Source organism: Mustela lutreola, chromosome 2, assembly GCF_030435805.1.
Source record: "Mustela lutreola isolate mMusLut2 chromosome 2, mMusLut2.pri, whole genome shotgun sequence".
In the NCBI taxonomy this organism is placed as follows: Eukaryota; Metazoa; Chordata; class Mammalia; order Carnivora; family Mustelidae; genus Mustela; species Mustela lutreola.
In genome coordinates this window covers 57542379-57569428 of record NC_081291.1, presented here as the reverse complement: position 1 = coordinate 57569428, position 27050 = coordinate 57542379, and the positions used below count along the sequence as shown (strand labels likewise).

The window sequence follows — 27050 nt, the reverse complement described above, 5'->3', positions numbered from 1 at the left end:
TGGCTTATGTTCCCTCTCTCACTGTGTCTCCTTCTGTCAAATAAACAAATAAAATCCTTAAAAAGAAAATTAAAAATAGAACTACCATACAATCCAGTAATTCCATTTCTAGTTATTTGTATGAAGAAAGCAAAAACATTAATTTGAAAAAATTCATCAACCTCTATCTTCACAACAACGTTACTAACAGTAGCCAAAATACAGAAGCAACCTAAGTGTTCATTGACAGATGAATGAAGAAGATGTAGTGTACATAACTCAGCCATTAAAAAAAAATATGAAATCAAGTCATTTGTAACAAGATGAATAGATCTAGAGGGTATCACACTATGTGAACTGAGTAAGACAGAAAAAGACCATAAAATTTCACTTATATGTGGAATCTAAAAACAAAACAACCAAAACAGAAATAGACTCACACACACAGAAAACAATATGATGGTTGCGGAGGGAGGGGGGAGGTGCGGGGAGGGGAGAAATAGAGGGAAAGGCAAAATAGGGGAAGGGAATTAAATGACACAAACTTCTAGTTATGAAGTAAATAAGACAGGGCAATATAATGTATAGCATAAAGAATACAGTTAATAATATGTAACAACTTTGTATGGCAACCAACAGTAGCTAGATTTATACTGGTGATCACTTTGCAATGTATATAAGCATTGTATCACTATGCTGTACACCTAAAACTAATAACATATATCAATTACATTTCAATTAAAAATATAATAACAAAATAAAATTATCATTTCACTCCGAAAAGCATAAAGGATAAACTGGTCCTCAGGGAGTATTAAATAACCTAATTTAACTGTATTGTTATAAACAATATAGGACCCTAGCTTATATTCAAAATAATCTGAAGTCTAACAGACATTATCAATTGTGTCTGGGGACACGTTTTATTTGCAGTAATTTTTTTTTTAAAAAGATTTTATTTATTTATTTGACACAGAGAGAGAGAGATTACAAGTAGGCAAAGAGACAGGAAGAGAGAGAGGGGGAAGCATGCTCCCTGCCGAGCAGAGAACCCGATGTGGGGCTTGATCCCAGGACTCTTGAGATCATGACCCGGGCTGAAGGCAGAGGCTTAACCCACTGAGCCACCCAGGTGCCCCTGTAGTAATTTTGGTATATAAATATTTTATATTTCATTTCTTGTTAACTGGTATACAAAATGTCCACCATTTCCTATTATGCTCTCATTTCCACATAAAAGAATAGCCTTGGGCAAGATATGAACAATTAATAAGAGAACTTTAACTTGGGGCTCCTGGGTGGCTCAGTGGGTTAAGCCTCTGCCTTCAGCTCAGGTCATGGTCTCAGGGTCCTGGGATTGAGCCCTGCATCAGGCTGCCTGCTCAGCATGGTGCCTCCTTCCCCCTCCCTATCTGCCTGCCTCTCAGCCTGCTTGTGACCTCTGTCTGTCAAATAAATAAATAAAATCTTAAAAAAAAAAAATCACATATTATGTAGCCAAAATAGCCTTATAGCTATTAAAGAAATTGAATTCGTTAGGGATGCTGGGCGACTCAGCTGGTTACGTGTCTGACTTTGGCTCAGGTCATGATGTCAGGGTCTTGGGTTCAAGCCCTGCGTTGGACTCCATGCTTAGCAGGGAGTCTGCTTGTCCCTCTTCCTCTCCCTTTTCCCCTCCCCCTGCTTGTGCTCTCTGTCAAATAAATAAGTAAAATCTTTAAAAAAAAAAAAAATCAGTAAAAATTTTTCCATGAAGAAAACTCAAGGGTCAAATCTTTCACTGGTGAATTCTGCCAAATATATAAGGAAGGAATCATACCAGCTTTACACAAAGTCTTACTGAAACCTGAAGAGGAAACATTTCCTGACTTAGTCTATGTGGCAAGCATTACTCTAATTAAAAATTGGATTGTCTGGGGTTTTTTTGCTACTGAGTTGTAGGAGTTATTAGTATATTTTAGATATTTTAGATATTTTTACAAATATTTTCTCCCATTCCTTAGGTGATGGTTTCTTTTGCTGTGCAAAAGTTTCTAAGTTTGCTGTAATCCCACATGTTGATTTTTGCTTTATGTTTGTTTTGTTTTGTTTTGAATTGCTGTTGGCTATGTCTGTGCCCCAGGTATAAACCCAAGGTCTTCTTAGGTATCCTGAATCCATGCCTTTCCCTGGGCATGTGTGGTGGCTTTATGATTCCCCTGCATATGTAGTTGCTTTTGAATGACCTCGTCTTTAATCTGGCTCTCAAAAAAGAAAGAAAAATGAAAGGTGCGGGGGGGGGGGGGGGGCAAAAAGGCAAGCATCTTAAATCCCTTGCAAGTCACTTTGGCCACAGGGGTAAGGGCTTGTAATCAGAGCACATATCCCTAATATCTGATGGACAAGGTCTTTTTTTTCCCCTACTCTGGCTCCCATAAACCATGTGTAAGCCTCTCCAGGAATAAGTGCACAGCTGCCTGCTTTGGGGCTGGAGGTAGAAGATGGGTAGCGACTGCTGTGCTCAGAGCTAAATGATCCAAATTAGCTGCAATTTACTATCCACGCTTCCTTGGAAACTGCAGGCCTTCAAGAGATTCCAGAGTTCCAAAAGCAGTTACATTACCCAGACTTTGTCACTGCAGTTATTATCCAGGTGGGGTGATAGATTTCTGGTGCTTCCTACTTTGCTACTGTCCCAGAATCCTCTGGTCACTTAACTGACAAAGGCACCAAGTGAATTTAAGGAGGAAAGGATAACCTTTTCAACAAATATTGCTGGAGCAATTGGACAATCGCATGCAAAAAAACCCTCAAATTTTATCTCACATCACATATAAAATTAACTGGAAAGGGGTCATAAATGTGAATGTTAACAGTTAAAAATATGAAACTTCTGGAGGAAATATAGACAAAAATCATCATGACCTTGGGTTTGGCAGATTTCTTACATAAAATACAAAAAAAGATAAACTACAAAAGAAAAAACTTCACTTAACATTAAAAACTTTTGCTAATAAAATGAAAATAAAAAAAAAAAAATCAAGCCAGACTAGGAGAAAACTTTTGCTGAACGTACACTAGAGAGAAGACCTGTACCTAGAATAAAGGCTTCTTAGAACTCAACAATAATAAGACAATCCCAATTTTTAATGCATAAAGTATTTAAAAGACATTTCACTGAAGAAGATATACTGATGGCAAATAAACACCAGATAAGATGCCTAACATTACTAGTTATTAGGGAAATTAAAATTATAACCACAATGAGATACTATAATACACACACTAGAATGTGACCAACATGTGAAAATATTGAGCAACTGGAACTTTAATAACTGGTGGAAATGGAAAGTAATTAACTCTGGAGAACAGTTTGGCAGTTACTTAAAAAGTTAAACATGAACCTACCTTATAATCTAGATATTCCACTCCTTCCATACCTCCCCAAGAGAAATGTGAGCGTGCCTGTCTATATCAGACTCATAGAAAAAATATTCACATCTTCTGTGATAGCTAAAATCTGAATACATACTGAAAGTCAGTTAATAGGTGGGCAAATAAACTGTGGTATATCCACACAAAGAGATACTACTCAGTGTTAAAAAGGAATGAACTAGGGGCGCGTGGGTGGCTCAGCCAGTTAAACGTCTGATTCTCTATTTTGGCTTAGGTCAGGATCTCAGGATTGGGAGACTGAGCCCCATGTTGGGGCTCCATGCCCAGCATGGAGCCTGCTTAAGATTCAGGATTGGGAGATCCTGCTTAAGATCTCAGGATTGGGAGACTGAGCTCCATGCTGGGCATGGAGCCTGCTTAAGATTCCCTCGCTCCCTCTACCCCTCCCCCCGGCAAAAAAAAAAATGAAACTCAAAATTATACCAGAAGCAGCTATGCAAAAATGTAGGTAATGTAGAATTCTATTTAAAAAGAATTCCAGGAGGGGCACCTGGGTGGCTCAGTGGGTTAAAGCCTCTGCCCTCGGCTCAGGTCATGATCCCAGTGTCCTGGGATCGAGTCCCGCATCGGGCTCTCTGCTCAGCAGGGAGCCTGCTTCCTCCTCACTCTCTGCCTGCCTCTCTGCCTACTTGTGATCTCTGTCAAATAAATAAATAAAATCTTGAAAAAAAAAAAAAAAGAATTCCAGGAAATACAAACAATCTACAGTGAGAGAGAGCCAATCAGTGGTTGCCTGGGGACAGGGTGGGATGAGAAGGGCAAGAGAAAGCATTTAGGGTAATGGATATGTTTATTAACTGAATTGTGTTGATGGCCCCTTGGGGATACATATATATATTTTTTAAAGCAGAACATTATTATATTTGAATACACAACTTCTGCACAACCAAAAAGTAAAACATCAAAAAAGAAAAGTAAAACATCAGTGTGAATTGGCGGTGAGAACACGTGGTATTTCATGTGCAATGCATGGCAAATGGTTAACATCCTTTGTCATAAGTGATCTTTTAGAAACCAGTAACAAAAACGCTAATATTCTAAGGGAAATGAAAAAAAAAAAAAAGAGGAAAATGAAATAACAAGTGACCAGCAAGGTTTAAGAATATATGAAGATGACTGAACTGAACAGTAAGAAAAGAAAAGCAATTTTTTTGTAATACCACACTGTCATAGATTAAGACATTGAAATGTAACATTTGTACTGTTCAAGGAAACAGAAGTTTTATAAACACTGGGAGACAAGATTGATGAGGACAATCCATACCATTTGGGGAAAATTTCTACTTTTGACTCCAAATATAAATTTTGGATACACTTACCTCCAGTAAGGTGGAAATATTAGGACTATTTCAACAAATCAGGCAGAGAAATTAAAAATAATTTTTATATAAAGCATGTAAGTGCCTAGAAAATTTGTATCTAATATACAGATCTGAAAGACTACTAGCATAACAATTTGTTCATTAATATGGGGCACATATATATCAATATTTATCAAACACTGTACTTTAAGTAGATGTAACTTACCATAAATCAATTATACCTCTGTAAAGCTTATGAAAACCCTGACAAATCAGATTGTAGAAGTTTAAGTAAAACAAAAAGGAACTAAGAAAAGATACAATTAGGAAGATAACCACTAGAACAAAAACAGAACAAATATTTCTAAATAAAAGATATTTATACACAACAAAGCAACTTTTTTTTAAAACCAGCAACAGAACAAGTGTTAATGATGTAGAATTTCTACGAGTGTGCTGGGGGGAGGGTGTGCACACGGACAGAAACACTTCAAGGGGGGGTCCACCCGGCCAAAGCTATTTTAATAATAGTAAAATATGCTTTGCCTTTTTAAAAATTCTATTCCTATCATGAGTATACACGGGGGTTTTCCTGGAGCAATAAGATATGCATCACAGATTAAATGCAGAAAATTATGAGAATCCAGCTGGATTCTACCTGGTTCTGGCTAGATTCTGGTATCTATTGTTGCATATAACAAAGCCAAATATTAAAAAGATCTATGAAACTATAAAACCATACTCCTCACTATTTCTGTCTGTTTGTAAATAAATATTCTCATTTAAAATATTGTTTGCTAACATGTATTGGGCTTTTCATGATTTTTAAATAAAGTAATAAATGAACACAGTATTTTTTAAATTTTCGTTTTAATCTTCTAGTAGGGCACACAGTCATAGATAAAACCCACATGAAGAAGAACCCTTCGGGATCCTCAGGGCTAGAGAAATACTACTGTCAATCCATCATCACTGAACTCCCCAGAGAGCTCCCTCCATCAAGATGCAGCCCTGTCAAAGGGCTGGCTGAACGGTCTAACGGAGGGATCTTCAGGCCACACTGGTGCTCTTGTCCTGTGCTCTGCAAGCTGCTAGACTACTCCTGGTTCATAACAAGCTAAGAGAGAGTAAACCTTTAAAAACACTTACAGCAATTTTACATTGCCAAACAACCAAGCACATGATCAATGGATTTATATTTTGTAGGTCTCTGTGGTTTTTTCCCCTCCATTTTCCTAGTTGTCATTTTATTGTATTTTACAAAAGTGCTGGTTTACAACAGTCTGGAAATGTTTAAAAGCAATCCTTCACCACATATACATTTGTGTACATTCTCAATATACACTGAGAAACACTAAACTAGATGCCTTCTAATTAAATAGCAATAGTGATGATTTTTTAAAATTCTTTACTTAAATTCACTTTAATTAACATATAGTGTATTAGTTTCAGAGGTGGAATTTGGTGATTCATCAGTTCTACTGAACGCCCAGTGCTCATTACTTCAAGCGCCCTCCTTCATGCCTGTCACCAGTTACTCCATCCCGACCCCCTCCCCTCCAGCAACCCTCAGTTTGTTTCCTAGAGTTAAGAGTCTCTTATGGTTTGTGTCCCTGATTTTATTTTTCCTTCCCTTCCCTAATGTTCATCTGTTTTGTTTCTTAAACTTCAAAGCAAGTGGGATGACTGAGCAAAATATTATCAATAGATATTATTTCTATGATTAGTGACAGTCAAGAGAGCTTCCCCCATGTATATTGCTTCTAATGTAAATATCAAAGCAACAGTCCTTAAAATGGAAATTAATAATGATAAAGAAGATCATACATACCCTCTTCAGTGAAGAATTTTTCTACGGGTCCCACAAACTGATTGATATCATTAAGTTCATCTTGGCTAACTTCTGGAAACGGGAAAACTTCTTTCTAAAAATGATAAACATTTACTGAAAATTTAATTTTTAGAAACTTCCCATCGTGATAACATCCATCAGAAGGGGAGAAAACAGATACTACACTTGCTTTTAGCCAAAGGGCCCAGAAGCACAAGGGGAGGAAAGAGTTGCTGGATTCCGTATCTGGCAGGCCGGGCAGAACTCCTTGACAGAAGTAGAGCACAAATCGTCAAACAGGAATTGTGCATTAGATTCCACCACCAAGAGACATCTTCTGCCCAATGCAAGCAGGCTTCTTCTGGCTTTTGCTCTGCTTTCCCTATTGATAACAAGTTAGGCAGAGTGTCCCCTGAAACAAAGAGCCCTAATATTTCAAAGCCCTGGGCTCTGTTTCCTGACTTGCAGCCTGCTAACTGGGTGGCCTCCGCTAAAGCCCTTCCCCTCTCCACGCTTCCACTGCCCCGCAGGTAAATATTTATATAACATGCAGGTAAATATTTACTCAAGGGCATGGGGAGGATTGTGAAAGGCAATAGGAGGGAAAGCTCTCTACTGAAATGTAAAATTCTACACTGGTTATTTTGAGTTCGAAGATGCCAGGCCCACGAGAATACAAGGCAGTGACATAGCCACCCATCTTGCCAGGTTGATGCCCGGCTATGTACTCCAGCCTCTGTCCCTCCTGTTCTGAGGACATCTACTCGCAGGAGGATCACTGCAGAAGACCCAGCTGTTGGGCCATATCAACCTGAATTCAACTCTGGCTCCACCACTTACATGGGTGACCTGGCCCTTCTCAGGTCAGCTTCTCTTCTGTTACAGTTGTCCCCTCAGAAGGGGAGGCTCAAAAGAGATTAGGTGTGTCCTGGAATATGAAGGAGGTGTAATAACTTGTATAAGACACTGGTCTGCTCTCGTTTCTGCCTCGCAAGCCTGGAAAACAGCTGAGCTTCATGTTTGTCTCAAACTGTCAATGGCCAGTGTTTCTGACTGACCTAGGATTCTCACTGGGCCGTCAATATATATTGCCTTAAACTACTGTCACTATCTATTGTATATTGTGTCCTTAGCTCCCTTGGCTTTCTGGGTTCCTGCCACCCACCTGTGCAGCTGCCAGCACAGCACGAGGACCTAGATGAGTACTTGGATTTTTGGTCTCATTAACAGCTGAAAGAGGATGTCCCAGGCCACAGGCTGCCAGCCCCCAGGAGTCCTGCCTCTTCTCATGGCACTTCCCACCGAGTGTTCAAGAAAGGTCTTCGAAACAGAGGGGTCCCCCTCTAGCTTCTTGTGTATCAAATCAGCCACTGAAGCCTGTCCACTCTAAAAACATGCCCCCAAGTTCTGGACCCAGGACCAATGATTACAGGCTTGGGGTGGGTCCCTATCCGAAAAGAGCCAGCAGACTAAAAGGAATTCCTGCCTGCAGGCCATCCCTGACCCTGTCCTCAAGATGGTCTAGATGGAAAACTAGGTGGAGACTTTTATCACTCACATCCTCTCAGAACAAGCTGTCTGCTTAGCTGAACACACAAAGGCTCAACCCAGACCCTTCCTAGGCTCACTGGTTCCTATGAGCTTGCGCAATAGGTGGTGTTAGAGGAAGAGGATTCCGTTCTGATACCAATGACCACACGAGATGAGAAAAGAGAACAAAAAGCCCAGGAGCTAGTTGGCCCTCACCTACAACCAAAGGATAACTGCTACAGGAAGAGAGCTCTCAAGCATATAAGAACAATGTTCATAATCCCAGTGGGGTACCTCATGGGTGCTGGGCTTGATATCTAGCAGCAATTTTTAAAGTTTTTGAAGCAGTGGAACCAGTTTCTCAAATAAGTCTACTATGGAAACCAAATATGTAAAACAGCTAAAAGCTGAGCTGCTCAGGTTGAGAATGAGGGTGGGGAGCTCACCCAAATGCCTCCCATTCAACTCCCCCCTGGTCCCTGCAGTAGCCCCTGGGACGTTTCCAGGAATAGCAAGGGTCCAACCGAGGGCGGCATGGACAGCTACAGGCCTAGAGGACCTCAATGGCTTCTCTTTATTCGGACAGTCTAAGCATCTCAAATGCCATGCTCCGGCTCAAATCCCAGCAATGCTGTGAGATGATGTCAGCTTAAATCAGGGCAGTAGCATGGGAGGGGCTTAAAAGTTGTCAGACTCTAAATATATCCAGCAGGTAGAGGAAAACAGGATTTGCTGCTGGCTTAGACGTGGATTATGAGAGTAAGAGGCATCCAAGGGGATTCCAGGTGTTTGGCCCCAAGTAAGTGAACAAAAGAGCCACCCTAACATCTCAGATAAAGATGAGGGAGGGGAGGAGAAAGACCAGGAGGCCACACCAGGAACTCAAGTTTCAGATATGCTAAATCTGAGGTGCCTGTTAGACATCTAAGTGGAACTTCTGGGTAAAAAGGTAGACACCAAGAGCCTGGAGTTCAGGGGAGAAATCTGGTCTGGAGAAATTTATTAGAGTCAGGATTCTGATATTTAAAGTCACAGACTAAACTAGATTAAAGGAGGAGTTGTGGATAAAAAGAGAGGTCTACAGGGGTGCCTGGGGAGCTCAGTAGGTTAAGCCTCTGCCTTAGGCTCAGGTCATGATCTCAGGTTCCTGGGATCAAGCCCCCAATCGGGCTCTCTGCTCAGCAGGGAGCCTGCCCCCCCCAACCCCCCTGCCCTCTGCCTGCCTCTCTGCCCACTTGTGATCTCTGCCTGTCAAATAAGTAAATAAAATCTTTAAAAAAAAAAAAAAAAAGAGAGAGACGTCTACAGACTGAGCCTCAGAAAACCCCAATTTTGAAAAACAGACCCACATATACAGAGAACTAATGGGTGTGAGAGAGGTAGGATGGGAAAAATGGGTGAAGACGAGTGGGAGGTACAGACTTCCAGGGAGGAAAGGTACAGCATAGGCAATCTAATTAATGTTCCCAGAGTAGTGTTGTATGGGGACAGGCGGCAGCTACACTTGTAATAAGTGTTAAGTACAGACTTGTCAAATCACTATGCTGTATACCTACAGCTAATGTAACATTGTGTGTTAACTATACTTCAATTTAAAAAAAAAAAGATTCAACTGAAACTTAACACTTTAACACTGCATGTTACTATAGTGGAAATTAAAAAAAAAAAAGTCAGGGGCTGGAGACTATAATGCTAAGTGAAATAGGCAAGTCAGAAAAGACAAATACCATATGATTTCACTCATACACAGAACACAAGAAACAAAACAAATGAGCAAAGAGGAAAAAAGAGAGAGAGAAACTAAGAGATACTTTTTAAAGATTTTAGTTATTTAGTTAGAGGGAGCCAGAGAAAAAGAGAGCAGAGAAGGAAAGTGAAAGGGAATAGACTCTCTGCTGAGCAGGGAGCCCATGGAGGGGCTCTATCCCGGGACCTTGGGATCATGACCTGAGCCAAAGGAAGATGTTTAATCAACTGAGCCACCCAGGCGCCCAAAGAAAGAGGCTCTTTTTTTTTTGTTTTGTTTTTTTAATTTAAAGATTTTGTCAGAGAAAGAGAAAAAGGCACAAACAGGGGAGCAGCAGGCTCCTTGATCGAGAAGCCTGATGTGTGACTCAATCCCAGAATGCTAAAGATCATCACCTGAGCCAAAGGCAGCTGTTTAACCGACTGAACCATCCAGGTGTCCCAAGAAGAGAGAATCTTAACTAAAAAGAACAGACAGATGGTTGCCAGAGCACTGGTGGGTCAAGGGATGGGTGATATAGGTGAAGGAGAATTAGAGTACACTTACACAATAAGCACTGAGTAATGATTAGAATTGTTTAATCACTATATTGTATACCTCAAACTAATATAACACTATATGCTAACTACACTGGAATTAAAAATTTAAAAACAGGGGCGCCTGGGTGGCTCAGTGGGTTAAAGCCTCTGCCCTCAGCTCAGGTCATGATCCCAGGGTCCTGGGATTGAGCCCTGCATCAGGCTGTCTGCTCATCAGGGAGCCTGCTTCCTCCTCTCTCTCTGCCTGCCTCTCTGCCTACTTGCGATCTCTGTCAAATAAATAAATAAAATCTTTAAAAAAAAATTTTTTTTAATTTAAAAACAATTAAAAAAACAAAAAAAGAAAATTCCCAACTCTGAATGGGCTAGTCAGAAAGACTGGCCAATGTTTAGAAGTTAAGGAGCTAAAAAGAACCAGCACAGGAAACGGAGACGGATCAGCCAATGAAGTCAATAGAAAGGCCAGGAGAGAACGGTTTTTTAGAAGCCAGGAATGATGAACTATGTCAAGGAAGATGAGAAGAGACCACTAGATTTGACAACATGGAAGTCACTAACTGACCTCACAAAAGAGCAGTTTTAGCAGACTGTTAAGGACAGAAGCTCCAATGGTCTGAGTTCGGAATGCAGCAGGGAGGGTACAATCACTGATGTAGATTAGAAAGGAGAGAATTACTGGATCAATGCCCCGGAGTATGTGAGGAGGCATGAGTTCTAGTGATGAGGTTGGTTTGCTAAGAGTAGGTAGATATTCTACTCTTATTATCCATAGTAATCGACTGTAGACCCTATGGGTACACCTGTGGGGAGGAGGGATAAATGCGGTGGTGGAGGTTCCCCACTGCACGTACTTTATCAGTAAAACAAGAAGCAAAGTTGACAGGTGAGTGAGGATAGAGGAGGTGGTGCAAGAAGCCTGGAGAAAGAGAAGCATGAAAGATTTGTAGTCTTTTCACCTATGTGCTGGAAGGCATGATGGACATCCCAGGACCGAGTGGACCAGTAGCCCCAGGTTCTGGGAAGAATGGTTTCTCAAACGTTAACTGGCTTTGCACTTCCCAGCGGGGCAAACCACTCTGAGTTTCAACTTCTGCACCTGTACTGCCTGATTAGAGGAACAGTCTTTAAAACAAACAAACAAAAAAAAGAGAATAACTCCTTAAACAATACAGTACCAGCCAATATTCCAGCCTACCTCAAAGCGTTTTACACACTTTTTTTTTCCTTTGCAAGGCACTTTTAAGAGAGGGCAAGTACTACTTTCACTACTTTGTAGATTAGCACACTCAAGCACAGGAAAATGAAGTGACTAATTCAAGATCACAAGACTACTAAGTGGTGAAGCTGGCAAACATTACCTATTCTGCTGCCTCTTGCATCTAAACAGCACCTGACGGTTTTAAAAAGCATTTCCGCCCATTACAAATCTCACTTTACAACACGTCTGTGAGGCAATACATGTAACTAGTTCCATTTTAAGGCTGAAAGAACTGAGGCTGAAAATCGCACAACCAAGGTCAAATCTATTAACAAGAGGATAATGAGTGCTTGATAACGCAGCTGTTAACTAATGAGTCAGCTAGGCTACTGTTGGGTTATACCACCTATGGAAGGCACCGGGTGTGGTAGGGACCTTGGAGCAAGCTTGCAGAGGCAGGGTGAAGCGCAGGAACTCAAGCCGTGAAAGCTAAGGAGCCGCTGGAAACCGACAGAAAAGCACCACGGTCACAGTCTGAGCTGTTTAGTAAACACAGAGGAAGTCCCGCACATTTCCGAGGCAAAACGCTGAGCTAAGAGTTGCTCAGTGACCACCTCGCCTAGGGTTTCCCAAATTGACCTAACTAACTAGAATTAGCTGTCAGAACTGTAGACTGAATCTCAGGGCCCGTAGCCTGGATTCTTCCCTTTACCTTGAAAGATTCTGGTAGGACTCAGGAACTTGGGAGTTTTAGCACACCTACGCCTGGCGGGCGTACGTATCAGCCAGGTGTGGGGACTCTCACTTTGACCTCTTTCCTGCCAAAGGGCAAAGAGCGGGAGGCAAGAGAGTAAGGAGCGGCCAGGGCTCGGCGTTACCTTCTCGATTTTGCCCAGGAAGAGCTCCTTGGCGAAAGCTCGGCTCGGCGGACTGGTGCGCAGCAGGCGCCGGCTCGTGGCGAAAGCCACCAGAGCCCGGGAAGCGCGCACCACTACCGCCCTGCGCGAGACGAGGACAGAGACAGCCATGCTGCCTGACGTGCTCCACGCCAACTCCGCGCCCGCAAGTCTTTCTAAACGCCTCAGTCACGTGCACCCTGCAGGCGCCGCGGGATGACGCCACGGGCCTGAGCCACGCCCCTGGTCGGCATTTGCGACGCCCCGTCGCCTTTGCGCTTGCGCCTCTTTCCCCGAGGAGGAGGTCCCAGGGGCGGGACCGACGCCATGTTGGCAGCCTCTTGCTGGGATGTTAGTGACAACGGGAAAGCCTTTGATAAGAAGTGCTTGGGTGGTTGCATCACCACCACCCCCCAAACTTCTTGACCCGCGGCAGACCCAGCGCGGGCCCAGCTGTCTCCCTTGCTTCCCTGTCGCCAGCTGGGGCGACGAGGACGCGGCAAATCTAAAGGAAGTGGGAGAGGGATTCTCAATATTGGTTCCCTCTGGAGGGGAACTCAGTATGTGTAATGTAGCGTGTTTTTTTTTTTTTTTTTTAAAGATGTTATTCTTTTATTTGACAGAAAACCTACAAGCAGGGGGAGCTGCAGAGGAAGGGGAGAAGCAGGTTCTCCGCTGAGCAGAGAGCCCGATGCTGGGCTCTATCCCAGGATCCTGGGATCCTGACCTGAGCTGAAGGCAGTCGCTTAACAGACTGAGCCATCCAGGTGCATTTTATTTTATTTTATTTTAAAGATTTATTTACTTGTTTGACATCACAAGTAGGCAGAGAGAGAGGAGGAAGCAGGCTCCCCGCTGAGCAGAGAGCCGGTACGGGGCTCGATCCCAGGACCCTGAGACCATGGCCTGGGCTGAAGGCAGAGAATTAACCCGCTGAGCCACCAGGTGCCCATTAGGTCTTTTTAAGTGGATTCATGAAGATACCTTTTGTTGCATAGTTTTCATGTATGTTAGATATAGCGATTTTGGAAGCGGAAAATAGAAGGCTTGTTCTGCCAGAATGAGATCTGGCTAGTACTCCTGAGTCACAACTAAGCCTGGGAAATGGTGAAGGAGCAAGAAAGTGAGCTGAGGACAAAGCGCAAGTGGACACCCACAAACTGCACCCCCCCCCCCAAAAAAAACCTCCCAGGTGGTATCTGTGTGACATTCTTCAGGTACTCCGGCTGCCCTAAATCAAAGGGAAGGAAAAACAAACAGTTACCTTACAGAGATCGTAGTCAGGAGTCTCCCTCAGTTCACAAACGTCTTAGTGATTTACAAGGAAAGAAGCATTCTTATCAATAATCTTCCAGAAGGAAATGTAGATAAAATTAAATGTATACCCCGTAGCCCACTGACAGATACTTGAAGCCGGCAGAGTATAAGCTCCTTCAGGAAGCTCCCAACTATCTAAAAGTTAATGCCTTGCTAGAGGGAAAAACAACCTTGGTTTGACAATAGCCAGGCCTTAGGTTTCGAGTGAGTCTTCTTTAGCATAGGAAAATCCTTTCGAAACTTCCCTGATCTTTACTTCCCCCAACCCCAAAGTATATAATCAGCTGTTCCTCAGAATCCCAGGGCAGCAGTCTTTTCTGCCCAAGGGCCCTGTCCCTATGGTTTAATAAAACCACCTTTTTGCGCAAGACATCTCAGGAATTCTTTCTTGGCTGTCCAGACCTCACTTACATTCCAAAACTAAATCTAGAAACACCAACTTAAAAGGCAGGTGGAGGAAGAGAAGCTATAGAGGGAACCCAGAAGGGATGTGTGTAATAGGGTGGTATGGGAAAGGCCATCCAGCCCAGGGAAGAGGGCCTGGCAATCCTCCAGCGCTGCATAGTCAGGCCGAGCCATAACTGACCCGGGGAAAGTTGACGCTGTTAGTCTTAAGTCATCCTCCTCCAGGAAGATTTCTTCTTGTTGTTCTTGTATTTACCACAATACTGGGAACTGCTTTCTGCCTCTGGTGTGTGAACTCCTGGAGAACAGTGGGAAATCTGTCATCTCATCATGCTTTGCCAGCCCAGCCCAATAAAAGGTTGACTTGATGACAACATCAGGGGGAAAGAGCTCAGAAACTTTTTTGGTTGCATAATATTTGCAAGCATCTTCTGCAATCTCTTTTATCTGTTCTGTCTTTAACTTTGAAAGGTCTGACAGCTTGTTTCTTCATCCATGTTCAATACTTGCTCATTTCAGCACTCGCCTTCACTGGAAGGCCTTTGGAAATTGATGAGGGAGCAGAAGGCTGGCTGAGGACAAAACAAAAGCTGGCACCTTGCACCCCCTCTCCACCAGCTCCCCTCGGTAATATATGTGACATTCCTCAGTCACCCCTGGCTGCCCTAAAAGAAAAACAAATAGTTAACTTGCAGAGATCACAATCCTGCAAGATAGGAGTCCCCCTCAGTTTACAAATGTCCTAGTGATTTACAACAAAGAAGCCATTTTATCAATAGTCCAATTTCCAGAGACAAATAACTCAGTTCCTCAAGCCCTAATGTCACTCTCCCCTCCATAAAAACTGAAGGAGGCTGAGGCAGAAGGAAATGTAAATAAAGTTAAATTTCTTCTAAACCTAAATCTCACTAATAAGGACACTTGATAGGAGAAATGTGAAACTTTATCTATAAACCTCCAAGATAGTGTCAGCAATCATTCCCAAGCATGTGACCCACTGATATACATCTAAAGGGTCTCACGAGAAGATTTTTACTAGTAATAAATAACCTTTCTCCCAACGATAGCCAGCCCCTCAAGGTCCTGGAGACCTTGCTTCCAAAATTCCTTAGAGACTAACATCATCCACTTTGTCCTCACCTACCCAACTCCTGTGTATATAATCAGCCACTCCTCAGGATAGTGGGAGAGCCCCTCTTCCTGCCCACAGGTCCTGTCCCCGTGCTTTAATAAACCACCATTTTGCACCAAGATGTCTCAAGAATTCTTTCTTGGTCATTGGCTCCAGACCTCACCCCACTGAACCTCACTTATGTTCTAGAACTTCATCAGAAATAACTGCCTTTGAATAACCCCACAGGCAAAACAAGAAGTGAGATTACAAAAACTGGGTCTCAAGGTTGAGTGGTGTATGTTTTTTGCCAAAACCTGTAGTCCTATCATTCAATCAGATAATCTCTTGGTCCTATTTAGTGTACAGAGGTTTCCCTATATGAAACAAGTGAGAAATTTAGTGGCACAGAGTTTCCAAAACAAAAATTGGGAAAAATTTAAGGCATAGGTACTCCAATAGCATGTACAGCAGGAACAGTTTTGGAGTTCTACCACTTTGCCAGTTTCTAAGTTCAGTTTTCTCATCTGTAAGAAAATGAGTATAATACCCCTTATCTCATAGGACTTGTGTGGATTAAAATAATAGGAAAGCATCTAGGACAGCAAACGATCAATGGTTGCACTATGTGATTCTCATCTCACACTTGAATATCAGCCTTTGAGAAACAGGATGCTATTTTTAAATAGTTTGTTTGACATGTAGAATTTCCTATATTCAGTGTTTGAAATAATGCTCCGAGTATCTCTGAATGTTCTTCCTTTATGATCACACCAACACAACTGATTCCCATATATAACTTAACCAGCAAATAAGCTGACACTCTTCCATGGCTGTAATGTTAGTGTGAGTACAGCAAGATGCTTGGCTTTAGGTCTCAGGCACATTGAGTAGAAAACTAATCTTAGGGGCGCCTAGGTGTCTTAGTTATTGAGCATCTGCCTTTGGCTCAGGTCATGATCCCAGGGTCCTGGGATGGAGCCAGCCCAGCCATCCAGCTTCCTGCTCCATGGGGAGCCTGCTTCTCCCTCTCCCACTCCCCCTGCTTGTTCTCCCTCTCTTGCTGTGTCTCTGTCAAGTGAAAAAAAAATCTTAAAAAAAAAAAAACACAACTATTCTTAAATCCCTTGGTGTTAAAGGTGCAAAGCTAATGAGGGATTTCCTTACACAAAAGGGGTGGAGTTGTCCCCTGTTCCAAGACTACAAGATCAATAATCAGAATCAGTTACATGAAAAATGAGTTAGTCTGGTCAAGGTTCCTGCCTCATAGCAACCAGTAGCCTTAATAAAAGGCCTTACCAAAAACATTGTGCAAATGCACCAGTTTATTCCACTGAGACGTTTCTGACACCTTACTGTCTTAGAGCTCAAACTTCTGTACAGAGACAGATGTCCTTCAGAAAATACTTTTCTACACTAAATTAGTTCCTTTTATTACTTTCTTTTTGGTGCATATCCGTTCCCATTTGGGGTACATTAGTTATTATAGAAACATGGAAATCACTGGCTTGTTCAAAGTCACAAAGATAATGGGGTATTAGGGGTTGAATTGTGTACCCCAAGATGGTAGTATCTCAGAATATGGCCTTATTCCATTCTGTTTCCAATATAATTAGCTAAGTTAGGAGGAGTCCTACTACAGTAATGTGAACCCCTATTCTAATACGAACTGGTGTCCTTTTAGGAAGTGCCCTTATAGGAAAGGGAAATTTGGACCTAACAGTGCACAAAGGATGAACACCATGTGAGGATGGAAACAGATCTAATGATACTTTTACAAGGCAAGAAACACCAAAGATCACCAGAAAACCACAAGACGCTAGGACACAAGCCTGGGGCAGATTTCTTCTCAGCCCTCGGAAGGAACCAACTGGGCCAACACCTTGAGCTTGGACTTCTAGTCTCCAGAATTATGAGATAATAAATTATTTAAGCTGCCCATCCTGTGGTTCTTTTCTTTCTCTCTCTCTCTCTCTTCCCCTCATCTCTCTCACTCTTTTTAATATAGATTGAGAGGTTTATTTCAAAGAATTGGCTTATGTAATTGTGGGGACTGGTGAGTCTGAAATCTGTAGGTGGGCCAATAGACTGGAAATTCAAGCAAGAGCTAACCCTTGAGGGCCCTGTGGTTTTTATTAGAGCAGCCCTAGAAGAGTAATACAAGAGGTGTGATTCTTAGCACAGTGTCTTCAGAAATAAATAAGATAAATAAGACCTAATTGTGATTGTGGAACCAAGGCTATGTCTTAGAACCCATACACCTAGGGGTGCCTGGGTGGCTCAGTTGGTTGAGCATCTGACTCTTGGCTTAGGTCATGATCTCGGGATCTTGGAATCAAGCCCCACATTGGGGTCCACACTTAGCATGGCATCTGCTTGAGTTTCTCTCCCTCTGCCCCTTCTCCTGTATGCTCTCTGTCTCTCAATTAAATAAATCTAAAAAGAAGAAGAAGAACAACCACCCATATACCAGGTGTCCAGCCCTCCTCCTCTGTTTTCTTTTCCCCATTATTGGCTGACCTGAGATATGGCCACACTAGTCTAATAGATAAGGTCAGGAGCCCCATTAGTTCTTTCACTCTCCACCTCTCCCAACTCACTGAGGGTAATAGAGCTTTTAGGTCAAGATTGCATGAACAGGCAAATACAACATCTGTACACTGTGCTCATCATTTGTGTGCTTGGTTTCTTCTTGGTTATAATCATCAGTGTGATATTTTGGACTTGCCTAACGAGTCTTTCTGCCTAACAATGTATTAACAAGCTACATTGTCCTCTTCTTCCCACTCCCTCACTGCCACCACACCTTGGGCAAGATGTGACTCATCCTAGAGTCTCAGTTTCCTCATCCATAAAATGATGAAATCAATACAAGGTATGTATTTTTAAAGTTTTTTTTTAAAGATTTTATTTATTTATTTGGCAGACAGAGATCACAAGTAGGCAGAGAGGCTGGCAGAGGAGGGGTGGGGAAGCAGGCTCGCTGCTGAGCAGAGAGCCCGATGCCAATGCCAGGTCGGGACTCGATCCCAGGACCCTGGGATCATGCCCCGAGTCGAAGGCAGAGGCTTTAACCCACTGAGCCACCCAGGTGCCCCAAAGTACATACTTTTAAATAAGACTCGATGGCTAACATTGACTTCTCCTCTCGTTTCACCCACCCTAGATTTCAGAGTCTAGCAATCCAACTGAAAAGGGAAAACAAAAGTCTTAAAACAGGCACTTTTTAATTATTATTTTTTTTAAAGATTTTATTTATTTATTTGACAGAGAGAGATCATAAGTAGACAGAGAGGCAGGCAGAGAGAGAGAGGGAAGCAGGCTCCCCGCTGAGCAGAGAGCCCGATGCGGGCCTTGATCCCAGGACCCCGAGATCATGACCTGAGCCGAAGGCAGCGGCTTAACCCAGAGCCACCCAGGCGCCCAATTATTATTTTTTTTAATTTGAGAAAGAGAGCATGCATGAGTTCAGGGGAGGTGCAGAGGGAGAGGAAGAAGCAGACTCCCCTCTGAGCAAGAGGCCCTACCCGGGACTCCTTCACAGGACCCTCAGATCATGACCTGAGCCAAAGGCAGACACTTAAGTGACTGAGCCACCCAGGTGTCCCTAAAATTAGATACTTTTTTTTTTAAAGATTTTATTTATTTATTAGAGACAGAAAGAGAGCACAAGTAGAGCAGCAGGCAGAGGGAGAGCGTGAAGCAGGCTCTTTGCTGAGCAGGGAACCCAATGTACAGCTCTATCCCAGGACCCTGGAATCATGACCTGAGCCAAAGGCAGCCACTTAACCAACTGAGCCACCAAAGTGCCCCCAAAATAGATACTTTTAAGTTCAGATTTGGTCCTCCTGATGACAGTCTTTCAAAATCTCAAGACTGGAAATATTAAGAGTATTAACAACAACATGAACAAAACACTTTTTAATTTTTCTATTACATTTCAAAAGCCAAAATAGCCCAAGCTCACATTCTAGAAACTGTAGCCCCCAATCTTACAGTGGGGAAAGTGTGTGAAATAATACAAAGCTGTGTTTAAACTCTTAAATTCCCAAAACAGTTGCTGTAAGTAAGAGGCAAGTAATCACCTTAACTCACTTGGGTCTTCTGTACCTGCATGAAAGCAAAATCTTATTCCAAGATGGCAATGTGGCAGTGCCAGCATGGGAAAACCTTAGCTCATGGGAAACAGCCCACCAACAAGGCATAATGCCAGTCCTTGCTAAGGGGACTTGTTACAGACGGAGTGCCACAGTCTCCCAGCACCCTCTGTCCCCTGCTTCCCTTCCTGTGCTTTCAGTTCCATGGTCAACTGCAGTCCAGGAGAAGATTCCTTCTGATAAATGTTTTGAGGTTGAACACTAGGGCACAGTGCCTACATCATTCCCCTCACTTCATCTTATCAGGAGGGCATATTATCATCTCTCATCCTCACAGGGGTGAGTACAGTACGATGAGATTTTCTTTTAAAAGAAATTTTATTTGACAGAGAGAGACACAGTGAGAGAGGGAACCCAAGCAGGGGGAAGTAGGAGAGGGAGAATCAGGCTTCCCACTGAGCAGAGAGTCTGATGCAGGGCTCCATCCCAGGACCCTGGGATCATAATCAGAGTCAAGGGCAGACAGATGCTTAATGACTAAGAGACAGAAAGGGGCCCCTCAATGAGATATTTTGAGAGAGAGACAGGCAGACAGGCTACATTCACGTAACTTTCATTGAAGTATATGGCTATAATTGTCCCAGTTATTGTTGTTAATCTCTTAGTATATCTAATTTATAAATGAGGCTTTATCATAGACACATAAGTATAGGAAAAAAGTATATATATATTTTGAGGCATCCACTAAAGGTCTTGGAAATATTCCCCCCCTCCCCCATGGATAAGGGAGGACTACTGTATTCCTCTTCAACTCAAGCAAATAAATACTGGGAAACACATTTGGGAAAGTGGAGCTCATCACCCCGGCGCCTGGAGGAGTGGAATCAGGACACACCGTGGGTCATTGTCAGGAAGGGCTGCAGCCAGCCTCCTCTCAGAAAACACTTGGGGCTGCAGCAATGGCATTTAGCACTCAGCACTTAACACTTCTTTGAAAGGAATAACAATATTTTTTGCAATCCTCTTAGCCAGTGACCATGGGACTGCAAACCAGATAATGAAGCACGATGTGGGGAATTCATTTTAATGGTTTACCCACTGAGCACAGAAGGTAGAGACCCTTCAGTCTCCCAAATCAGCGTCTGCATTTCAAAAAGCTTTCAATGCTCACCCAGCTTGAGCTGGTCAAGAATACAGTTTGCTCGCCATTAAAGCTCAATAAAATACCTAGCAGATGACAGTGTGATTTCCTGCGTGGAGACTGATAACCAACTCTGCTCTCCGAGTTTTTTCATTTATCATTTCTACCCTGCCTGCCTCCAAGAAGGATCTGGAGTGTATATTCACATGCCATCAAAGGAATGAAGTGCATGAAAAACTCTTCTCTGTTGTTCCTGAAGGTTGTAAATGCAGATTACGGGACTGTGGAGATTCAGCATTTAAGTCAAACATTATTGATAATTGCTGGATCAGTTCCCTTTTAAAGACAATCACATAATAGAACTTGGCATGTACTCAGATTCATTTCTCTTCCAGCTATAATTTATAGAAGAGAGAACTCAGCGAAACTCATCTGAGGAACTAATTTTATATTTTCCCCCACAATACATCATAATTAATGGGTTTTTTTTTTCCCCTTTATTCCTGGAGATTCAATATTCTATTGCTGGCCAGACGGTAGCCTATAAATTCTTAAATGCCCAGCACTGCCCTACAAAAGACATACAACATAGGGTTTCAGGATGTCCAACCAAAGTTGTCAGACAGCGGGGTTGGGATTCCAGGTCACAGTGAAAAAGGTCATTTGGGGTGCCGTAGACTAAGAAGTACTCCCTAGAATGAAGGCTTGTTTCTTCTCTGTGCCTGCCACATGTGAATTACCTCCCCGACTTGAACACAAAATCCAGAGAAGTGCGTGGATTCAGCTGGTGAGTAGGGAAAGTGTGTGAAATAATACAAAGCTGTGTTTAAACTCTTAAATTCCCAAAACAGTTGCTGTAAGTAAGAGGCAAGTAATCACCATACATACATACACCAGTATGTCCGGGCACCAACATTTTTTTCTGTGGATACCAAAACTTAAAAAAAATTTTTTTTACACGATAGGTTGTAGTAAAGTACATTATTTCCTTATGGGTGTTAAGGATAATGAGTTTAGTTTGAGTTACAAATAAATGAATTGGGTTTTAACTTGAAAAGCAAGAAGGAGGGGCACCTGGGTGGCTCAGTGGGTTAAAGCCTCTGCCTTCGGCTCGGGTCGTGATCCCAGGGTCCTGGGATCGGGCCCCGCATCGGGCCCCGCATCGGGCTCTCTGCTCCGCAGGGAGCCTGCTTCCTCCTCTCTCTGCCTGCCTCTCTGCCTACCTGTGATCTCTGTCTGTTAAATAAATAAAATCTTAAAAAAAAATGATTTTCAGGAGATTTAAAATATTAAAAAAAAAAGAAAAGAAAAGAAAAGCAAGAAGGATGACTATGGCGTAAAGGATGTTTTATTTTATTTTTTAAAATATTTTGTTTACGAGAGAGGAGGGTGAGGGGCAGGAGGAGAGGGAGAAGCAGACTCCCTGCTGAGCAGGGAGCCCAATGTGGAGTTTGATCCCAGGACCCTGGGAAAATGACCTGAGCTGAAGGCAGACGCTTAACTGACTGAGCCACCTAGGCGTCCCAAGGATGGATTTTATTAGTATTTTTTTTAATTTGCAAGAGTTTACTTATTCATTTGACAGAGAGAGGGAGAGAGCACATGCAAGCAGGGGGAGCAGCAGGTAGAGGGAGAGAGAGAAGCAGGCTCCCTGCTGAGCAAGAAGCCGGATACAGGACTCGATCCCCGGACCCTGGGACCATGACCCAAGCTGAAGGCAGCTTCCAACTACTGGAGCCACCCAGGGGCCCCAAGGGTGGATTTTAGATCCAAAGTTAATGCAATGGTGTTTCTCTTTTACAACCTCTCCCTTGTTATGGCTTTGATCCTAGACAAGGCTACAGGACCTAAGGGAATACTATGAAAAACTAAAAAGGACAGACATTTGGTTTATGACCAGCAAGAAATGCAAATGCCTTGATAAAGCTCTTAGGTCCTGGTCAGCAATGTATTTCTTCGTAGGCAGAAGCAGCTAGGTGCTTCTGAGCATGCTCTAAAGCTCAGCTTTTGGGGGAAAAGAACTACACGAATGTCTCTGATGGATTCTAAGTTTACCAGCAATACCCAGTAACGGAATCAGGAAACATTTTTGAGGAAGGAGATCTAGACACTGTCCAAAACAACATTCTCAGCATAGGATCTTTTGCGGAAAAAAGGCAAGGTATGAATATAATAAATACATCCTAATGATCTTTTTCGATAAATAAGATCAAAATTAAGTCAGGCTGGCATTCTGGAGTGGATTGCACCCATCCACCCATTTTTCTCCCTTCCCACTAAAACTGGAATAAGGGTTTTTAAAAGAACAGCACAAAAGATAAATCCTTAAACATGAAGAGAACAAGAGAGGAGAAAACACAATAAAAATCTGGAAGTTGGAAAACAGATGGACAAGTTGTCAGTGGCTTAGCATACACCCAACCCCCAAGCTGGCATGGAGAAATTTGAGAAGCAATCTTTATACTACAGATATCTCAAAATCTTGGGAACTGGAAAGGCCAGTATCTCCTGAAATGAGAGTAAGGAATGGCTAAATACAGAATATTGGGTAAGAGGCATTTGAGAAGAGCTAAATGGGTCCTTTTCCAAGTCTGCTGGGTAGTCCTCTGCAAGTTATTTTCTCAGTAAAATAAGAAGGAAAAAATAAAGGCATTTTTTAGACACGCAAAGGCTCAAATAACTTATCTCCCACGTACACATCTTTTCCCAAGAAGCCACTGGAGGATAACGCTCTATCAGACCAAAGAGACAGAGTGAGAAAAAGGCCATGACTCCCAGGAAACAGGGGATCCAGTATAGGAAGGGATAAGGGGAACCGTGGGCTGGTTACCTTTCAGTAGTCCTAGAGGGACAGCACTTGACCTTTAAGAAGATTCAGACATGTGTAACTAAGGATAATGCAAGGTTCTGTGTCTGTATCCATGAGAATGACTGGAAGCTAAGTTCTATCGATAAGATCCACAAAGATGGTGAAATACGGCTGAGAGTAAACAGTAAGATAAGGATGTTTGCAACACGGATGCTTGTGTTGAAGCTTGGTGACTCTCTTAATATTTTGTCAAGAACTTTCTGATCTTCATAGATTTTTTTTTAAAAGATTTTATTTATTTATTTGACAGAGAGAGAGAGAGAGATCACAAGTAGGGCAGAGCAGCAGGCAGAGAGAGGGGGAAGCAGACTCCCTGCTGAACAGAGAGCCCGATGTGGGGCTCGATCCCAGGACCCTGAGATCATGACCCAAGCCGAAGGCAGAGGCTTAACCCACTGAGCCACCCAGATGCCCCTGATCCTCATAGATTTTATACTGGAATAAAATATCAACCTACCTGAACAAGAGGAATTCTCACATGCATTGTTTGCGAGAGTATCTCTGGAAGGGATCCCAATACACTGGTGCCAATAGTTGTCTTGGAAGAGAGATTTGGCAGGCTGGGGAGAAGGAGGAATACAGAAGACTATTTTACTGTTTGATTTTTGTTGTTGTTTCTTTTGATATTTGTACCATGTACATAAATTACTTATTCAAAATAAATTAATGAGCTAAAATAGATCTTCAAAAAAAAAAAAACCTCAAAAACAAAAAAAAACCATCATGCTTGGGGCACCGGGGTGGCTCAGTGGGTTAAGCCTCTGCCTTTGGCTCTGGTCATGATCTCAGGGTCCTGGAATGGAGCCCAGATTTGGGCTCCCTGCTCGGTGGGGATCCTGCTTCTCCCTCTCCTTCTACTGCTCTCTGTGATTGTGTTCTCTCACTCTCTGTCAAATAAAGAAATAAAATCTTTTTTAAAAATAATAAAAAATTTAAAAAATCATGCTTGTCACTCATAATTACTTGATTGGAATTTCTGCCAATGAGAACTCTTGAGGACATGATTAGAAAATCACCTGCCAGGTTATTTTATTATTTCCCACAAACTCTAATGCAGGCCATTCCTTCTGGCTGTGTCACCAAGGTGGGCGGGGATAGCCGATTCAATGAATTTGCTAAGTGGGCGGACAATAAACAAGGCATTTTCTGCCCTTGGTTCTGCCCTTAGGGAAATGTGTGAATCTGGGGAGGTTCGTAGAAGTAGGTTTCTTTTCCTGCTCCTTGGCTTACTAATGCTGTAACCTTGCACAAGTAACAAGCTGTCTGAGCCACTTTCCTCCTTAAGGTAAGGGTGACAAGGATGAAAGCAGCCAGCACAGGGCCTGGGGCAGGTGTGGGGAGAACTTTTAACAGGTGCCATGCTCTTCCTCTCTGCCATTCTTTCCTTTAACTTGGAAAATTTGGAAAATAGTATCCTTCCCGTGCCTCCGGAATTTCCCTGGCCATCTAGTAAGCTTTACGACTAAGAAATAACTATCATTCCATCCAACTGAAAGTTGCTTTTTAAATGATTAATGTTTGCCCCTCAAAGGAGAACAGAGGGAATGGGAGTGTGGAGGAGGCCTCCAAGCATGGCTCCCAATGGTCCCCAGCTTCACGACAGTGTGTCACCCCCTCCTGCAGTGTACCACTCTGGGTCAGTGTGACCCATAGGCTGGAGGCACTTCAGCTCCTAACTTGCACTCTCTCCCCATGGTATATCACACAGTCTCGGGGAAGCTGTGTGTCACAACAGGACACCCAGCCCTATGGAGACCCTCGTGAGTGAGGGAGAGAAGCTTCCTCTGGCCAACAGCTGCTTCACGGAGCTCAGGGGCAGGTCCCCCAGCCCCTCCTCCAGGCTTCAGAGTCTGCAGCTCCTGTGGACATCACGGAGCCACAATAAAGCCGCCAAGAGAAGTATGTGGACTCGGAGGCATTACCATGAGCTAAACCTCAGACTTTCTTCAGGGTTTTTTCCCCAATCACCCTGGCAACACCTTTCCAACAAAAAGAATCAAGCCCCAAACTATGTGTTGCATTTAGTTTTTTCAACCTAGAAAAGTGCCCCAGCCATTCTTTTACTTTTCATCACTTTGTTTTTACTTTCCTATTTCTTAAAAAATTTAATCCTGTTATTTAAAAAGCTTTATGTATTTATTTGACAGAGAGAGGGAGAGCACAAGTAGGCAGAGAGGTAGCCAGAGAGAGGGGGAAGCAGGCTCCCTGCTGAGCAGAGAGCCCGATGCGGGCCTCAACCCCAGGACCCTGAGATCATGACCTGAGCTGAAGGCAGAGGCTTAACCCACTGAGCCACCCAGGGACCCTTTACTTTCCTATTTTTGAAGTCTATGGGCTGGTTACTTGGTAGAACGTCCCTCAATGTAGGCTTATCTGACGCTTCCTCATTAGATTCAGAGCAAGCATCGTTGGCAAGAATATCACAGAAATAACACTGTGCTCTTCTCACTGCATTTTTCTGGGTATACATGATTTAGGTGGTATCTGCCAGGCTCTTTTATTGACGGGTTGGTCTTCTTCCCATTGTGATCTGTAAGGCTGTTGTGGGAAAGTACTTTGCTTAGTATGATACCCACTAGATCCATTCATGTTGTTGTAAACCACAAGATTTCGTTCTTTTTCATAGCTGGGTAATACTCTACTGTCTCGAGAGAGAGAGAGAGAGAGTGTGTGTGTGTGTGTGTGTGTACACCACATCTTCTTTATCCATTCATCTATGAACAGACACTTACGACTTCTTATCTTGGCTACTGTAAATAATGTTGCAACAAACAAAAAGGTGGTGGGAAGGTACATTCTTTTAACACATGGCTTGAACTCATGAAACTGAAATCAAGAGTCACACCTCCACTGATGGAGGCAGCCAGGCGCCCTGAGTACTTTGAACTATGTTAATATCCCATTCTGTATCAGATGTTTAATTAATTCATTTTTAACTTGGTAATATGGATTCCTTTTTTAAAACATGATTTAATACATAATTCATATTTATATATAACAGTTAAAAATTTTTATACAAATAATTTATACAAATTTATAAATTTTATAAATATTTATTAAAATAAATAAATTAAAATAAGTACAATTTATTTTAATAAAATTTTATAAGTCTTTACAAATTTATTTTTATAAATGTAAAAATTAATTTATAATTTATATTATCTATAATAATAAATATAATACATATAAATATAATATTTATATTTATAATATATTTGTATAATATAAATGTCTATATATTTAATAATATATAAATAACATATATAACACTGTAATATATATATTTAAGTAATGATATTAATAATAATGAATAAAAAATTTATAATAATGAATATAATACATATAAAGATAATATTTTGTTTTAAAATAAGTACTTATTTATAATGATAAATTTGTAATTACTGATTTTAAAACTCAAAATAACCCATACTTGTTTAGTAGGAACCCTTTCAAGCTGGCTTCTGTGCCATTTTGAGCATGTCCTTACTTTCTGGTACAACGAAGTGCTCCAGACTCATCTTGTACTTTTCCTGCCCTTGCCCTGGAGTCAGCCATTACTCCTTGGAGCTCTGGAGAACAGTGTTCAGAAGCCAAGATCTGGGCACTAGGTACACTCATGACGACTGAGATCTTCAATGCTCCCAATTCCGCTTA

At 42.3% G+C, this 27050-nt stretch overlaps 1 protein-coding gene across 2 annotated transcripts in view; it reads right to left on the bottom strand.

Annotated features, from left to right (window-relative positions):
* Positions 1-12643, bottom strand: part of ACAD9 (acyl-CoA dehydrogenase family member 9) — a 40992-nt gene extending 28349 nt beyond the window's left edge. Inside the window, exons 1-2 of one of the 2 annotated variants that reach the window (XM_059161882.1) lie at positions 12439-12643; positions 6547-6640 (exon numbers count right to left, since the gene is read on the bottom strand). In XM_059161882.1, the coding sequence (XP_059017865.1) occupies positions 6547-6640; positions 12439-12588 (244 nt within the window). In that variant the 5' untranslated portion in view covers positions 12589-12643. The remainder of the gene's footprint in view (positions 1-6546; positions 6641-12438) is intronic. The other variant, XM_059161881.1, reaches the window with a different exon arrangement.
* Between the last annotated feature and the right edge of the window lie 14407 nt (positions 12644-27050).